At 42.6% G+C, this 18,631-nt stretch overlaps 2 protein-coding genes and 1 long non-coding RNA gene across 5 annotated transcripts; all 3 read right to left on the bottom strand.

Moving 5' to 3' along the window:
• Nucleotides 1-5,333: 5,333 nt before the first annotated feature.
• LOC308335632 (uncharacterized protein) lies at nucleotides 5,334-10,648 on the bottom strand. Of its 3 annotated transcripts, XM_080792732.1 has the most exons (8): nucleotides 10,521-10,648; nucleotides 10,056-10,123; nucleotides 9,890-9,950; nucleotides 9,433-9,500; nucleotides 9,267-9,327; nucleotides 8,693-8,760; nucleotides 8,317-8,452; nucleotides 5,334-5,678 (listed from the first exon to the last, which is right to left on the bottom strand). In XM_080792732.1, the coding sequence occupies exons 1-8, from the start codon at nucleotides 10,618-10,620 to the stop codon at nucleotides 5,530-5,532; spliced, it is 711 nt and encodes a 236-aa protein (XP_080648858.1). In that variant the 5' UTR covers nucleotides 10,621-10,648; the 3' UTR covers nucleotides 5,334-5,529. The 3 variants fall into 3 exon arrangements, with proteins under 3 accessions (XP_080648858.1, XP_080648860.1, XP_080648859.1); XM_080792734.1 differs by lacking the exons at nucleotides 9,890-9,950; nucleotides 10,056-10,123; XM_080792733.1 differs by lacking the exons at nucleotides 9,267-9,327; nucleotides 9,433-9,500.
• A 359-nt stretch (nucleotides 10,649-11,007) lies between these two features.
• LOC308335649 lies at nucleotides 11,008-12,453 on the bottom strand. Its single transcript, XR_013966066.1, has 3 exons — nucleotides 12,326-12,453; nucleotides 11,688-11,806; nucleotides 11,008-11,166 (listed from the first exon to the last, which is right to left on the bottom strand). It is a non-coding gene; the product is annotated as an uncharacterized lncRNA (long non-coding RNA).
• Nucleotides 12,454-12,455: 2 nt separating this feature from the next.
• On the bottom strand, nucleotides 12,456-14,859 carry LOC308335907 (GTPase IMAP family member 8-like; the record flags this gene model as incomplete). The annotated part of the gene is made up of 3 exons (XM_080793129.1): nucleotides 12,456-13,021; nucleotides 13,562-14,263; nucleotides 14,829-14,859. Coding segments are annotated over 3 exons (1,299 nt in total), but the record flags the coding sequence as incomplete, so codon positions are not given.
• Nucleotides 14,860-18,631: the final 3,772 nt, after the last annotated feature.

Below are 18,631 nucleotides of genomic sequence, written 5' to 3' on the forward strand. Positions count from 1 at the left end.
CCTGTTCGGTCCTACACCTGTTGGGTCCTACACCTGTTGGGTCCTACACCTGTTGGGTCCCCTACACATGTTGGGTCCTACACCTGTTGGGTCCCCTACACCTGTTGGGTCCCCTACACCTGTTGGGTCCTACACCTGTTGGGTCCCCTACACCTGTTGGGTCCTACACCTGTTGGGTCCTACACCTGTTGGGTCCCCTACACCTGTTGGGTCCTACACCTGTTGGGTCCTACACCTGTTGGGTCCTACACCTGTTGGGTCCTACACCTGTTGGGTCCTCTACACCTGTTGGGTCCTACACCTGTTGGGTCCTACACCTGTTGGGTCCTACACCTGTTGGGTCCTCTACACCTGTTGGGTCCTACACCTGTTGGGTCCCCTACACCTGTTGGGCCTACACCTGTTGGGTCCTACACCTGTTGGGTCCTACACCTGTTGGGTCCCCTACACCTGTTGGGTCCTACACCTGTTGGGTCCCCTACACCTGTTGGGTCCTACACCTGTTGGGTCCTACACCTGTTGGGTCCTACACCTGTTGGGTCCCCTACACCTGTTGGGTCCTACACCTGTTGGGTCTTACACCTCTTGGGTCCTACACCTGTTGGGTCCTACACCTGTTGGGTCCCCTACACCTGTTGGGTCCTACACCTGTTGGGTCCCCGTTGGGTCCTACACCTGTTGGGTCCTACACCTGTTGGGTCCTACACCTGTTGGGTCCCTGTTGGGTCCTACACCTGTTGGGTCCTACACCTGTTGGGTCCTACACCTGTTGGGTCCTACACCTGTTGGGTCCCCTACCCCTGTTGGGTCCTACACCTGTTGGGTCCCTGTTGGGTCCTACACCTGTTGGGTCCTACACCTGTTGGGTCCTACACCTGTTGGGTCCCTGTTGGGTCCTACACCTGTTGGGTCCTACACCTGTTGGGTCCTACACCTGTTGGGTCCCTGTTAGGTCCTACACCTGTTGGGTCCTACACCTGTTGGGTCCCCTACACCTGTTGGGTCCTACACCTGTTGGGTCCTACACATGTTGGGTCCTACACCTGTTGGGTCCTACACCTGTTGGGTCCTACACCTGTTGGGTCCTACACCTGTTGGGTCCTACACCTGTTGGGTCCCTGTTGGGTCCTACACCTGTTGGGTCCTACACCTGTTGGGTCCTACACCTGTTGGGTCCTACACCTGTTGGGTCCTACACCTGTTGGGTCCTACACCTGTTGGGTCCTACACCTGTTGGGTCCTACACCTGTTGGGTCCCCTACACCTGTTGGGTCCTACACCTGTTGGGTCTTACACCTGTTGGGTCCTACACCTGTTGGGTCCTACACCTGTTGGGTCCTACACCTGTTGGGTCCCCTACACCTGTTGGGTCCTACACCTGTTGGGTCCCCTACACCTGTTGGGTCCCCTACACCTGTTGGGTCCTACACCTGTTGGGTCCTACACCTGTTGGGTCCTACACCTGTTGGGTCCTACACAGTGACCCAACAGGCTGCGCTGCAGCCATAGATGGCTGAGAGCGGCTGCTGTGCACAACATTATTATGTCACACAAAGCAACATGATTATATATAGGCTGTTTATAAAAGATAATTGTGCATCTAGGATAAAACGGCTGGCCCAGACCGGCCTGGACTCGACCGGCCTTTCCCAACGGCCAGCACGTCTCACTCTCACCCCACATGGGTGATTTCATCCACCCCACTTTTGACCACCCCGACAACTCTGTTTCTCCATTATATGAAAGCCTATATTGGCCCATTTAAGATTCATTGAACGGCAACTGAGCCATTTTTGCCTAGCCAAATGCATGCCTATACCTGGGAAATGATTATGAACAACAATAATAATGTTGAAATACAATCATGTTCTCGTCAATGAAAGCTCACATGGTTGCAAATGTATATGCATTGTAATGTCCCCAGTTCAACTCTTCTATTAGATGCTCTGTTTCTGCCCCCTCAATGTCGTAACTCTTCTATTAGATGCTCTGTTTCTGCCCCCTCAATGTCGTAACTCTTCTATTAGATGCTCGGTTTCTGCCCCCTCAATGTCGTAAACTCTTCTATTAGATTCTCTGTTTCTGCCCCCTCAATGTCGTAACTCTTCTATTAGATGCTCTGTTTCTTCCCCCTCAATGTCGTAACTCTTCTATTAGATGCTCGGTTTCTGCCCCCTCAATGTCGTAACTCTTCTATTAGATGCTCTGTTTCTGCCCCCTCAATGTCGTAACTCTTCTATTAGATGCTCGGTTTCTGCCCCCTCAATGTCGTAAACTCTTCTATTAGATTCTCTGTTTCTGCCCCCTCAATGTCGTAACTCTTCTATTAGATGCTCTGTTTCTTCCCCCTCAATGTCATAACTCTTCTATTAGATGCTCTGTTTCTGCCCCCTCAATGTTGTAACTCTTCTATTAGATGCTCTGTTTCTGCCCCCTCAATGTCGTAACTCTTCTATTAGATGTTGTCGTATATTAAAATACAATACAGAAGAGTAAATGTGCACGGCAGACAGACGAGGTTCGATGTTCCACGATGTTTATTTCAGAGTAGGCACAGCATACAGCGTATATAGGCTCACACAGGAACAAGCTGGCCACAGGTGACCCGGCTGACTCACCCCGTTACACTCAGAGTACAGGTATTAAGTACAGTTTCTCAAACTAAGGTGAGAATGTAGGCGTGTTCACTGTTCCTCTGAAGACCCATTGATCAACCATTATGCCACCACCAATAATCTATTGTTACACAAATTGCAGCAGGAACAGACAGTAAAACGTAAACAAACCATCTCGACACCCTGATTTTGAATGACAAAAGGCAGACCTTGCAGACAGAGTGACTGCAGATAATTAAGACAGACGGACAGAATACAACAGTTTACATTTGTTAACTGTGCATTTGCACAAGAACATGGGTTATTGCATAGAATTATTGATTCCTAGATACGACAATGTCTTTCCGTTTCTTTTGTATTTAGGGGTTTCTTCCTGGAGGCTGACAGTGATATAGTGACATCACAATAATATCATGGTTTAGGGTGGGAAAAAAACCTCACTGCACTCCATCTTAAAAAAAAAAAAACTTATAGAAATATATATGATAAAAATACATAAAAATACAATAAATGAATCGAGATGTGAAAACGGCCAAATACACCTGTTGGGTCCTACACCTGTTGGGTCCTACACCTGTTGGGTCCTACACCTGTTGGGTCCTACACAGTGACCCAACAGGCTGCGCTGCAGCCATAGATGGCTGAGAGCGGCTGCTGTGCACAACATTATTATGTCACACAAAGCAACATGATTATATATAGGCTGTTTATAAAAGATAATTGTGCATCTAGGATAAAACGGCTGGCCCAGACCGGCCTGGACTCGACCGGCCTTTCCCAACGGCCAGCACGTCTCACTCTCACCCCACATGGGTGATTTCATCCACCCCACTTTTGACCACCCCGACAACTCTGTTTCTCCATTATATGAAAGCCTATATTGGCCCATTTAAGATTCATTGAACGGCAACTGAGCCATTTTTGCCTAGCCAAATGCATGCCTATACCTGGGAAATGATTATGAACAACAATAATAATGTTGAAATACAATCATGTTCTCGTCAATGAAAGCTCACATGGTTGCAAATGTATATGCATTGTAATGTCCCCAGTTCAACTCTTCTATTAGATGCTCTGTTTCTGCCCCCTCAATGTCGTAACTCTTCTATTAGATGCTCTGTTTCTGCCCCCTCAATGTCGTAACTCTTCTATTAGATGCTCGGTTTCTGCCCCCTCAATGTCGTAAACTCTTCTATTAGATTCTCTGTTTCTGCCCCCTCAATGTCGTAACTCTTCTATTAGATGCTCTGTTTCTTCCCCCTCAATGTCGTAACTCTTCTATTAGATGCTCGGTTTCTGCCCCCTCAATGTCGTAACTCTTCTATTAGATGCTCTGTTTCTGCCCCCTCAATGTCGTAACTCTTCTATTAGATGCTCGGTTTCTGCCCCCTCAATGTCGTAAACTCTTCTATTAGATTCTCTGTTTCTGCCCCCTCAATGTCGTAACTCTTCTATTAGATGCTCTGTTTCTTCCCCCTCAATGTCATAACTCTTCTATTAGATGCTCTGTTTCTGCCCCCTCAATGTTGTAACTCTTCTATTAGATGCTCTGTTTCTGCCCCCTCAATGTCGTAACTCTTCTATTAGATGTTGTCGTATATTAAAATACAATACAGAAGAGTAAATGTGCACGGCAGACAGACGAGGTTCGATGTTCCACGATGTTTATTTCAGAGTAGGCACAGCATACAGCGTATATAGGCTCACACAGGAACAAGCTGGCCACAGGTGACCCGGCTGACTCACCCCGTTACACTCAGAGTACAGGTATTAAGTACAGTTTCTCAAACTAAGGTGAGAATGTAGGCGTGTTCACTGTTCCTCTGAAGACCCATTGATCAACCATTATGCCACCACCAATAATCTATTGTTACACAAATTGCAGCAGGAACAGACAGTAAAACGTAAACAAACCATCTCGACACCCTGATTTTGAATGACAAAAGGCAGACCTTGCAGACAGAGTGACTGCAGATAATTAAGACAGACGGACAGAATACAACAGTTTACATTTGTTAACTGTGCATTTGCACAAGAACATGGGTTATTGCATAGAATTATTGATTCCTAGATACGACAATGTCTTTCCGTTTCTTTTGTATTTAGGGGTTTCTTCCTGGAGGCTGACAGTGATATAGTGACATCACAATAATATCATGGTTTAGGGTGGGAAAAAAACCTCACTGCACTCCATCTTAAAAAAAAAAAAACTTATAGAAATATATATGATAAAAATACATAAAAATACAATAAATGAATCGAGATGTGAAAACGGCCAAATAAACCTGAACCTAAAGTGATTTAAACACCAAGGTAGATGGATAGTTTTTATTAAAGTGTCCTACATCATAAGATGCCCAGCCCGCATGGGCTTACAAGACACTCTACAAAATTGTACATAATATAATGATACATAATTATACACGAATAGACAGTTACGGATACATCGTTCTCCAACGTAACTGCCACGCCTTCTCTATGAATTGTCTTAAAACAAAAACTTCATTACACTGAACAACCAATTTAACATAAAACATTCAGACATCCAAAACAAATCTGGGTTATATATTATCGTGATTTTTTTTCTTCAAATAAAGAGTTTCTTAAATCACGGCATAGTGGACAATAGAAAACAAAATGAAACTCAAACTCTACAACTCCCAGGTCGCTGCTCCTCAGGAATGCCAGAAATATGTCGAAATATTATGTTCATATTAATACAATAATACAAATGTAGATCTGTACAACTCAAAGAAAAGTTTTTGTGATCTGATTTGAATTAGATTGTCAGTACACTGAAAAGAACAACAATGCTCATCACTACTATAGTTGTGTGAGCTTGTAGATCTGCTATTCATCCGCGTGACACCGGTGTGTGCATCAAAGTATAACTCAAGCCTAATAAAGTTTTCATCTATGAAACATCTTCATCTCTCACATCACCAGTGTCTGCCTGGCTGGGAGGAGCCATGCTCATGGTGTCATGTCCTGAAGAGGGCGCCATTGGTCCAGGATGTCTGTTCAGCCAATCTGAGACCTTGGCAGAAGGTGTGTCACCACTCACTGCAACACAAGACAACAAACACACACATTTACACTTAGAATAAAACATTGTCACTGCAACACAAGACAACAAACACACACATTTACACTTAGAATAAAACACTGTCACTGCAACACAAGGCAACAAACACACACATTTACACTTAGAATAAAACACTGTCACTGCAACACAAGACAACACAACACACACATTTACACTTAGAATAAAACACTGTCACTGCAACACAAGACAACACAACACACACATTTACACTTAGAATAAAACACTGTCACTGCAACACAAGAGAACAAACACACACATTTACACTTAGAATAAAACACTGTCACTGCAACACAAGACAACACAACACACACATTTACACTTAGAATAAAACACTGTCACTGCAACACAAGACAACACAACACACCACCACACATTTACACTTAGAATAAAACACTGTCACTGCAACACAAGACAACACAACACACACATTTACACTTAGAATAAAACACTGTCACTGCAACACAAGACAACACAACACACCACCACACATTTACACTTAGAATAAAACACTGTCACTGCAACACAAGACAACACAACACACACATTTACACTTAGAATAAAACACTGTCACTGCAACACAAGACAACACAACACACACATTTACACTTAGAATAAAACACTGTCACTGCAACACAAGACAACAAACACACACATTTACACTTAGAATAAAACACTGTCACTGCAACACAAGACGACACAACACACACATTTACACTTAGAATAAAACACTGTCACTGCAACACAAGACAACACAACACACACATTTACACTTAGAATAAAACACTGTCACTGCAACACAAGACAACACAACACACACATTTACACTTAGAATAAAACACTGTCACTGCAACACAAGACAACACAACACACCACCACACATTTACACTTAGAATAAAACACTGTCACTGCAACACAAGACAACACAACACACACATTTACACTTAGAATAAAACACTGTCACTGCAACACAAGACAACACAACACACCACCACACATTTACACTTAGAATAAAACACTGTCACTGCAACACAAGACAACACAACACACACATTTACACTTAGAATAAAACACTGTCACTGCAACACAAGACAACACAACACACACATTTACACTTAGAATAAAACACTGTCACTGCAACACAAGACAACACAACACACACATTTACACTTAGAATAAAACACTGTCACTGCAACACAAGACAACACAACACACCACCACACATTTACACTTAGAATAAAACACTGTCACTGCAACACAAGAGAACAAACACACACACATTTACACTTAGAATAAAACACTGTCACTGCAACACAAGACAACACACCACCACACATTTACACTTAGAATAAAACACTGTCACTGCAACACAAGACAACACAACACACCACCACACATTTACACTTAGAATAAAACACTGTCACTGCAACACAAGACAACACAACACACCACCACACATTTACACTTAGAATAAAACACTGTCACTGCAACACAAGACAACACACCACCACACATTTACACTTAGAATAAAAACACAAACCCTCACATTTTGTTCTAAATGGTGGTATGGCCGACTTACTGGTAGGCCTACTGTAGCCTAGGGGATATTTCTCATGTCAGCCTATTATTATAACAGGCTTAAAAACACATCTAGCTGGAAACGAGACAACGAGAGAGCTTTACAACAGAAAGCCAACTATTAGAGGACTAACTATTAATTAGGGCATTTGTACACTGATGCCTGTCATGTCACAATGTGGGACAGGGTCTCAGTTTGAACACTGATGCCTGTCATGTCACAATGTGGGACGGGGTCTCAGTTTGAACACTGATGCCTGTCATGTCACAATGTGGGACAGGGTCTCAGTTTGAACACAGATGCCTGTCATGTCACAATGTGGGACAGACAGGGTCTCAGTTTGAACACTGATGCCTGCCAGTCACAATGTGGGACAGGGTCTCAGTTTGAACACGGATGCCTGTCAGTCACAATGTGGGACAGGGTCTCAGTTTGAACACTGATGCCTGTCATGTCACAATTTTGTGGGACAGGGTCTCAGTTTGAACACTGATGCCTGTCAGTCACAATGTGGGACAGGGTCTCAGTTTGAACACTGATGCCTGTCGGTCACAATGTGGGACAGGGTCTCAGTTTGATTCCTGAGGGGCTGTCCCACGCAAAGGGACACGTCTGGTCACTCTGTAACTATAATGGAGAGGACATGTCTGGGAATTATATTTTTCTTTTGAGATCTATGTAGTACCTCTTGTCGTCCAGTAGGTGTCCTACCTGACCACGTGCACTTTGACAGTATCCTGACTTATTTGAAAGCAAGATACTTTGTTTGCAAATATATTGCCCTATATGCCCAATGTGGGACAGGGTCTCAGTTTGTGGGACGCCTGAAAAGTCTTGGAAATGAGGGACTTCACGCAAAGGGTCACCCTAAATCTGGTCACCCTAAATATTCATCTCAGAGCAGCCTACTAATCATTCTTTAATGAAAATGCATCCAATCTTGTTATTTTATGAAATGCACAAACACACATTTTAGTAAGTAATGCATGTCCACATAAGAGGACAACAGAAAGACTCACTACTTGGTTCTTGTGGCTCCGTCATCACAAGCGTCAACATCGTATCGATCAGCTCCTCCTCTCTCTTCTTCCATTCTTCTGCTGTTAGAGTTTTAACTCCTGTCAGTCTCTCAAACAGAGTCTTCTGTCGTGTCTCCTTGTCAACAGGAAAGAGAGGGAACATTTTAATTAGTGAAAAAGCACAAATATCATCCCGATATATCAGATAGATGGTATATCAATCATCAGTACTTAAATCTGATTTATCTTCCTATATAAAAACAACAATGGAATAATATGATCAATTACATTTGCTTTGTAACTAAAGCTAGTTATCAACAAAGTGTTATGCTATGTTGATTAATGTAATACATACTGTAGACCACAATGGAAACACATCAGACTCTGCCTGGCTTGAAACGACACTCATGGTGTCAAATTCTGAATCCTGTGTTCCTCCACTCACTGGAACACAAGACAACAGACAGCAACACGTTTACACTGACAATATAAACACACTCACTGGAACACAAGAAAACAGACAGCAACACATTTACACTGACAATATAAACACACTCACTGGAACACAAGACAACAGACAGCAACACATTTACACTGACAATATCAACACTCACTGGAACACAAGACAACAGACAGCAACACATTTACACTGACAATATAAACACACTCACTGGAACACAAGACAACAGACAGCAACACATTACACGATTACATAATTATCGTTTATTTCCTCCTAAATGAATGCCATAAGACATAAGTAGTCTGGCTGTGTGTTTTATAACTACAGTATTGAACCAATAAAAAGTATTAACAACAGCTGTGACTAAATAATTACTACCTCTAAACACAGCCTCTTTTTATTACCTGAAAAGTAACATTATTGGACATACAGTACAGGTTTCCATCTGACAGTGATGACATCATGATGTAAACAGGATATTGATACTCACTGCTTGGAGGAAGATGCTCCATGCTGTTCCTTCTCCTGACAGCTGGCCCCGTCACCACAGACTGAAAACACAATGAAACATAAAGTAAAGATAAATAACTTAAATGTTTGTGATTAATGTCAGACTAAAGTTTCATCTATGAAACATCTTCCTCTCTCACACTTACATCAGCATCACTGAGGCTTGGAGCTTTACTGGCGGTGTCATATCCTGAAGAGAGAGTTCCTCCACTCACTGGAACACAAGACAACAGACAGCAACACATTTACACTGACAATATAAACACACTCACTGGAACACAAGACAACAGACAGCAACACATTTACACTGACAATATAACCACACTCACTGGAACACAAGACAACAGACAGCAACACATTACATTACACGATTACATAATTATCACTTATTTTTTACTAAATTAATGCCATAAGTAGTCTGGCTGTGTGTTTTATAACTATTGAACCAATAAAAAGTATTAACAACAGCTGTGACTAAATAATTACTACCCATTGAAACACAGCCTCTTTTTATTACCTGAAAAGTAACATTATTGGACATACAGTACAGGTTTCCATCTGACAGTGATGACACCATGATGTAAACAGGATATTGATACTCACTGCTTGGAGGATCCAAAAACATGCTGTTCCTTCTCCTGACAGCTGGCCCCGTCACCACAGACTGAAAATACAATGAAACATAAAGTAAAGATAAATAACTTAAATGTTTGTGATTAATGTCAGACTAAAGTTTCATCTATGAAACATCTTCCTCTCTCACACTTACATCAGCATCAGTGAGGCTTGGAGCTTTACTGGCGGTGTCATATCCTGAAGAGCGAGTTCCTCCACTCACTGGAACACAAGACAACAGACAGCAACACATTTACACTGACAATATAAACACTCACTGGAACACAAGACAACAGACAGCAACACATTTACACTGACAATATAAACACTCACTGGAACACAAGACAACAGACAGCAACACATTAAATTACACGATTACATAATTATCGTTTATTTTTTCCTAAATTAATGCCATAAGACATAAGTAGTCTGGCTGTGTGTTTTATAACTACAGTATTGAACCAATAAAAAGTATTAACAACAGCTGTGACTAAATAATTACTACCCATTGAAACACAGCCTCTTTTTATTTCCTGAAAAGTAACATTATTGGACATACAGTACAGGTTTCCATCTGACAGTGATGACACCATGATGTAAACAGGATATTGATACTCACTGCTTGGAGGAAGATGCTCCATGCTGTTCCTCCTCCTGACAGCTGGCAGGGTTGGTTCTTCTGGCTCCGTCGTCACAGACCTCCTCATCCTCTCTATCATCTCCTGCTCTCTCTTCTTCCATTGTTCTTCTGTTCTTCCTCGCAGTCTTTTAATGAGTGTCATCTGTCCAAAGTGTCCTCTGTCCCTCATCACCATGTCTTCTATTTTCTCCATCAGCTCTGTGACTTCTGAAATGTCCCAGTTGACACCATGCAGAACGTGGTACCTGTAGCCACATTTCTCCAGGATCCTCCTCAGAGGTTCTCCTTCGGCCTCGATGTACTCCTCAACACGTCTCCCTCCCAGCGAGACTCCCCACGTGAACAGAACCAGAGCGCGTCTCCAGACTCTGTCCCCCAGCAGCTCCATGTGTTCCTCCACTGATCTCCTGTCAGCTTCACAGAAACAGGACTTGACATCGACAGTCACCAGGACAGCGTGGGGACCAGGAGAACACAGAGTCACACCGTGTAGAAGGACGTCTTTGGTCTTCTGTGATGGAGGTGTAGTCGACCAGTCTGGACAGTTCACCACACTCACTGTTCTTCCAGCAACTCGTCTCTGTTGTCTGACACATTCTGTCAGTTTAGTCTGGCTTTTAAACTCCTGGAATATGAAGTTTACTGTACGTTAGTCATAATAATCAAAACATTCTCTCAATTCTGTCCTCACTGTGTTTGAAAGCTGTCAATTTGACATTCTATCTTCTCCACAGGATGTTCAGAGCAGTTTATTAACCCATTTTTCAACAGCTAAAGCATAACATAATGCTTGAAACACCAAAAGGGCTTCCCGCCCAAAATGGGTTAAGATGCTGATTCTACAAATACCTTCTAAATTAGTAGTTGTTACATTTTCAAGATAAAAAAATAGAAATAGCAGAAGTGACCTACGATGATAATAGCCGACACACAAATCTAAAATGACACATTTCTGTGTATTGATCAGTGACACTTCACTGATCACATGATCAATGCACATTCATGACAGCAGATATAGTATAGTATAATATATTATATACTGTTACATTATCTTCAGAAAACATATTTGATCTCTTTACTGTTTATTTACTTAGAGTGAAGTCATTCATTATAATTATAACATCACATTCATATAATATTACTCACCTTGAATAGAGTTTGTTTAAACACAGACTTCTGCAGTATGAGATTTCCAGCTCTGCTTCTCTCATCCTGTTCTCCACCAACCAGCATCACCATCACCTCTGGTAGACTCTGATGTTCTCCTGACGCACGCACACGCACACGCACACGCACACGCACAATTATTGATGCTTTAATGCAGAGGTTCCCAACCACTGGTACGCGGGACAACAGGGTACGTTAGAAGGGAATCCCAAGTTTTCCCGACGGTGAATCTCTAACCGTGCGTCACCAGGACGGTGAATCTCTAACCGTGCGTCACCAGGACGGTGAATCTCTAACCGTGCGTCACCAGGACGGTGAATCTCTAACCGTCACCAGGACGGTGAATCTCTAACCGTGCGTCACCAGGACGGTGAATCTCTAACCGTCACCAGGACGGTGAATCTCTAACCGTGCGTCACCAGATCAATGATATAATGATATAGCAGCAGGTCGACTGTCTTCTGTGTTTCGGTAGATGATGTGAGACCGTGACATCAATGCTGTTTAAATTAACCTTTTTGTTTGTTTATTTACACATTATCTTTTCTATTAATATGTGGGATTCACACACGCAGGCATGCGCGCACACACACACACACACACACACACACACACACCTTCAAACAGAGCTTTCAGAGCAGTTCTTTGTCTCTGTGTCTTGGTCATCAATGTGTGGACATGTTCCTCTCTGATCTTCTTCCTCTCTGACGTCGTCTCTGAAACATCTCCACCATCTTCATAGTGTCCTCCTGCCACCATCTCCTCCATCTTCTGCAGCAGCTCTGTGACCTGAGTGTCATCTGTCTCCTGGTTGTTGAAGACATGGTACCTGTTCCCACATGTGTCAACAAGCCAGCGGAGGTCTTCTCCTTCAGCCTCGATGTGCTGCTCGATGCTTCTGTCTCCCAGACGGTCTCCATGGGTGAACAGGACTATAGCATGACTCCACGCGCTCTGTGACAGAAGGGTCATGTGTTCCTCTACTGCTACTCTCTGTGCTTTGGTGAATGCTGTACGAAGAGGAACGACCAGAAGAACAGCATGTGGTCCAGGAGGACAGAGAGACACACTGTCCTGGATCTCCAGTTTGTCCATCTCTGAGGTGTCCTGTAGTGGACGGTTGTAGAACCAGCCTGGTGAGTCCACCACTGTCACCTGTCTCCCTGCTACGCTACCCTGTCTCACCTCACACTGCGCTGACCTCTGACCCGTCTGACTAACTTTAAAACCACTTCCTCCTAGAATGGTGTTTCCTGCTGAACTCTTCCCAGAGCCCTGCCTTCCCAACAGCAGAATCCTGAGGTCAGTCAGTCCTGTCAGAGAAAACATTGTTTACTTTCACTTTGACAGATTCTTATTTAAAAACTGGAGACATATCATTATTTCATCATTCATCGCAGTAATAATAGCAAGAAAATAGCAGATATACAAGCTCACAATTAACACAATATGTTGTGTTGTGAGCTTGTAGATCTGCTTGGAATTGTTCACCTACACTACAGTGTAATGACATGCCCATATTAGGAATGATTAAAGAACCAGGATACAATGTCCAGGAAATTATATGTTGTTCTTATAATATCTAATAATCTAATTGATAAAAAACAGTAGAAAGGTGTGTTCAGTGTACAGACAGTTCAGTACAAAAGTTCACCAGGAGACATCATAGAATAATAATAATGTACATTACTACCTAGACTAGACTGTGTGTGTGTGTGTGTGTGTGTGTGTGTGTGTGTGTGTGTGTGTGTGTGTGTGTGTGTGTGTGTGTGTGTGTGTGTGTGTGTGTGTGTGTGTGTGTGTGTGTGTGTGTGTGTGTGTGTGTGTGTGTGTGTGTGTGTGTGTGTGTGTACCAGTATCTTCTGGAAGTCCAGTGGTTCGTTTCAGAGAGTCTGTCCTCCTTTGTTCTGCTCTTCTGCTGATAGTTCTCTCCTTCTCCTTCAGTTCCTCTGAGACGTGTTCTTCTGTCTCATAGTGACCACCACTACTCTTCACCATCTGATCTATCTTCTCCATCAGCTGTGTGACCTGACTACCATCTCCTCTGTCACTGATGTTAACAACATGGAAGCGACCTTCACATTTCTCAGTAAGATTTCTAAAGATATAATTAGATGTAATGAGATCAGGTCTCATGTTGGTTTTATCAGCTACAGTGAACACCATAATAGCGCGTTTCCACACTCGGTCACTGAGGAGAAGACTCACATGCTCCTCTGCTGACAGATCTGTTCCCTCATATGTGGCGTCCAATGGCATCACCAGGACGAAGGCATGTGGTCCTGGAGGACACAGACTCACACTATGTTGGATTTCTAACTGGGTCAGTTTTGGGGTCAGATCTAGGGGGAAATCAGACCTCCATCCTGGAGTGTCGACCACACTGACCTGTCTCCCTGACACTAACTCTTGTCTCATGACACTCTTAGTTGTGTTTGTTTTAAAACCATCTCTGCCCAGGATGAGGTTTCCTACTGAACTCTTTACACTGGCCACTCCGGGTCGTTTTCCCCCGATCAGAACAATGCTCAGTTCTGACGGCTCGCTGTTCTTCCCTGGTTGGAGAAATAAACATAATATTGATAAAAAATCACAGATGTGACTAAACCAGTATCAGTTTGTTGGTTTCATCTGATTTAACCCATTAAGACCTGAGGCCGATTCTACAAATGCCTTTTAAATCAGTAGATCTCAAGTCAAGGACACCCAGAATGATATGTCTTTGGCTGCAGAGACCCCCCCCCCCCCCCCCCATCTTTTCTGCTCCATTGTAAAATATCTTTCCAGGGACCTCCAGAAGAGAGGATTTGTGTTAAAATATTAAAAAGTTAAATCTATTCCACACTCAACACTGAGGACTTGTTCAAATATGTACAACCTCACAGCGTGGCACAAGTGACGTGCATGCTGCAGTGAGCTTGTAGATCTGCTATGATATAGATCTGCTATCCTAAGAGTTTTCTGATAAAACTACATTGCTATACAGTATGTAGGCCTATATATATATATATATATATATATATATATATATATATATATATATATATATATATATACGTTTAGCTGAACTCTAAAACCACACAGATCCTTTCCCAGTTTTAAAGGGTTGATAGAACTCACCAGTGATGGAAGCTGAGGTTCCACTGGCCATCCTGTCTACAGCTGTTGGTTGAACTGTAAAACATCAACATACAGTAAGTTAGAATAATCTGCTGGTTTGTTGTCATTACTGTTATATTGTTATATCACACATTGGACAATATGATGAATATAATATATTTAGACCAGCGGTTTTCAAAGAGGGTTCCAATAGACCCTCACAGGTCTGTACCTCTGAGAGTACACATGGAACCAAATGGACCCTCACAGGTCTGTAACTCTGAGTACATATGGAACCAAATGGACCCTCACAGGTCTGTAACTCTGAGAGTACATATGGAACCAAATGGACCCTCACAGGTCTGTACCTCTGAGAGTACATATGGAACCAAATGGACCCTCACAGGTCTGTAACTCTGAGAGTACATATGGAACCAAATGGACCCTCACAGGTCTGTAACTCTGAGAGTACATATGGAACCAAATGGACCCTCACAGGTCTGTAACTCTGAGAGTACATATGGAACCAAATGGACCCTCACAGGTCTGTAACTCTGAGAGTACACATGGAACCAAATGGACCCTCACAGGTCTGTAACTGAGAGTACATATGGAACCAAATGGACCCTCACAGGTCTGTAACTGAGAGTACATATGGAACTAAATGACCTCACAGGTCCATTTGGTTTGACAACCACTGCTAGAGATGTCTGGATTCACACATTAATTTAGACTGAACTAACCACATAGCGCTCTCTCTCTCTCTCTCTCTCTCTCTCTCTCTCTCTGTGTGTGTGTCTCTGTGTGTGTGTGTGTGTGTGTGTGTGTGTGTGTGTGTGTGTGTGTGTGTGTGTGCGCGCGCACCATACACACTAATAATAATAAAACAGTTACATTCCACACAGATTTCCACGATTTTTCTAAAATAGCAGACCTACAAGCTCGTAGCGCGCCACTCGGTGGCGCGCTACGAGCTTGTAGATCTGCAAAAGTATAACACAATGCTTGGTAAAAACACCAAAAGGGGTTCCCGTCCAGAATGCGTTAAGGATTACATTATAAAAAGCATGCAGCCAGAAGACAGAGTCCAGTAAATATACAATAATAAACATGTCAGACCAGGATAAAGTCCAACAGGTGAATAAAAGCAGATTAAACATCAACAGAACTTCTCTGGATTTCTACTCAATAAAGTCCATCTGGGACTTTATTGATCTATTGACTTTATTAGATCTGGGACTAGATTCTGAATCCACTACAAGCATTAGTTTAGATCTGGGACTCTGACAGGATTCTGAAATCACTACAAGCATTAGTTTTGCACAAACAAAAACCTCCTTGGGCTAAAAACGGCAGCCATCACAAATGTAATGAGGTCATCTGGACATCAGTGGCCAAATTTAGCCCGAGGAGTGTTTTTCGTGCAAAAGTAACGCTTGGAATGAATTCAGAATCATGAACCCCCCTTAGTTTGACACGTCACATCATGCTACTTAAAGCAGAGTGACATTTATAAATGTTTTTCTTATATAGGTTGTTAATGCTTTCAGCCGCTGTCACAAAGTTTCCCAAGAACGCCGGCCTCGGGCACCCTAGAGAAATCATTAGAGCAGCCCTGGGAGACAAAATGTGGATGGGTACATCCACACAGAACAGTCCTATCTGATTGACAGCCCATACATCCACACAGAACAGTCCTATCTGATTGACAGCCCATACATCCACACAGAAAAGTTCTATCTGATTGACAGCCCCACACATCACAACAGAAAGGTCCTATCTGATTGACAGCCCATACATCCACACAGAAAGGTCCTATCTGATTGACAGCCCATACATCCACACAGAACAGTCCTATCTGATTGACAGCCCCATACATCCACACAGAAAAGTCCTATCTTATTGACAGCCCATACATCCACACAGAAAAGTCCTATCTTATTGACAGCCCCATACATCACAACAGAACAGTCCTATCTGATTGACAGCCCCATACATCACAACAGAACAGTCCTATCTGATTGACAGCCCCATACATCACAACAGAACAGTCCTATCTGATTGACAGCCCATAGATCAATAAGCATTTATAAAATATTAATATTGCAAGTCATAACTTTCCCTCCTCCCCCCACGGCTGCTGTGGCCGCTGCTGGAAAATGCACTCAAAAAACATAAAATATAAGTAAAATAATCCTAGCTGTCGTTTGCTACAGTATTGAAAACAAACAGTAATCTAAATTAAAAAGAAGACAATACCGCATTTGTGTAAGAGAAATAATAATATAAAAGATCATTTGTCTAGAAAATGATTTCGTCTTAAAACATATGGTGAAAATCGCATGGAGAACCTAATATCGTGATTTAAATCGTATCGTGAGTTGAGGGAATCGTTACATGCCTACTGTTATTATATCACGCGGCCCACCTTCAAAACACTTACAGTATGTAACTCCATATAAATAATCATATTTGTACGGTTGTTGTTCAAAGATGTTCTCATAGTCAGAATGCTTACCGGCCAACAAGGTGTGTCGTCGAAGTCACAAGTCCTGACTAAACTTCAGACCTCCAGACAGTTCCTGTAAATCTAGAGTCACTGTGTAATCATTAACTTCACTGTATAGGCCAGTGGGTTCCCAATCTGGGGTCCGGGGACCCACAGGGGTCCTTGAGGGAGTCCCAGGGGGTCCCTGCAGCTAAATGATATAGTTTGGAAGCAAATGGACCCGTCATGGGTCTGTATTCTCTGTAACTCTGAGAGCTCAAATGGAACCATTTGGTTCCATTTGTACATTGATTTGAGGGTTCCACTAGTGAGGAACAAAGGAATCCTGACGATGATGGTCAGAAGTTAGATGTTTATTTATTAATTATTACGTATTATTTAGGACGGCCCAGTTTGCTTCTAGAGCCTCTGGAGTAGAAGACAATATCCCAGCTCTTCAAGTATACATGTGTCTCCTGTCACATGTAGGCCTAATGGTGTATTTTATTTTATTTGATGGTATTTTATTTTATGTTGTATATTTCTTTGTATATGTAAACTAGTCCATACGGGCTTCTTCGGAAGCATGACACTTAAATAAAGAATCAACCATCAATCATCATCATGTACACTCTCAGAGTTAAATTAGCGTTGATTTTGCAATATGAATTCTGGGTCCCAGAGATAGAAATGGCATTAAATGGGGGTCCGTCCGTATACAGTAGTAGCCTACTTAAGGACTACAGTATTAAACATGTTATTGTCTTTTTGTGTCCAATGTAGTTACGTTAACGGTTCATGTAACTGCCGGGGACACTTAACTTTAATTGTTATTTTTTTGTTGCTTATGTGGTTAACCTTTATTTTGACATTTCCTGTAATTTGGTTCCCCTTTTACTTTGGAACTTCCTGTCACCGCACTGACACGAACATAAGTCTACTCACTTCACTCACCTGATCATCCACACACAAACAGTGACATAGGGACAGACAGGGGAGAGAGCAGCGTATGTCTCAAAGTAGCAGCGCCAGACGGTATGTTTTGTTATGGTTGCAGCATCCATGTTCACACTAATTATGCAATGTTAAAAACCTGCTAGATGATGTGTAGCGTTGGTCGACTGTTAAGTGAACCTGTCCATAATGTCCACAGTGTCTGCTTTGCTGGGACAGAGACCGATGTGCCAAATACCTGCATCTAATTTTCCCCTAATCGTTTGGTGATGTTTGAAGTCTACGGTGGCTGTCTACTCAGCCTTTAGCCCCTCAGTTAGCGGAGTGAGGTACAGACTTACTTTTTGATTTGTTGTTTGTTTGGATTTCTTTCATGATTTAC

The sequence above is a fragment of the Protomyctophum bolini genome (assembly GCF_963924005.1).
Source record: "Protomyctophum bolini genome assembly, chromosome: 20".
Classification (NCBI taxonomy): Eukaryota; Metazoa; Chordata; class Actinopteri; order Myctophiformes; family Myctophidae; genus Protomyctophum; species Protomyctophum bolini.

Excerpts from the sequence above, each read along its gene's own strand:
- LOC308335632 (XM_080792732.1), bottom strand. The coding sequence starts at position 10,620 with ATGATAGAGAGGATGAGGAGGTCTGTGACGACGGAGCCAGAAGAACCA. Across the intron at positions 9,501-9,889 it reads GTTTTTGGATCCTCCAAGCA|TGAGTGGAGGAACTCTCTCT; the intron begins GTGAGTATCAAT and ends CTTGTGTTCCAG. Across the intron at positions 5,679-8,316 it reads GGAGCCACAAGAACCAAGTA|TGAGTGGTGACACACCTTCT; the intron begins GTGAGTCTTTCT and ends CTTGTGTTGCAG.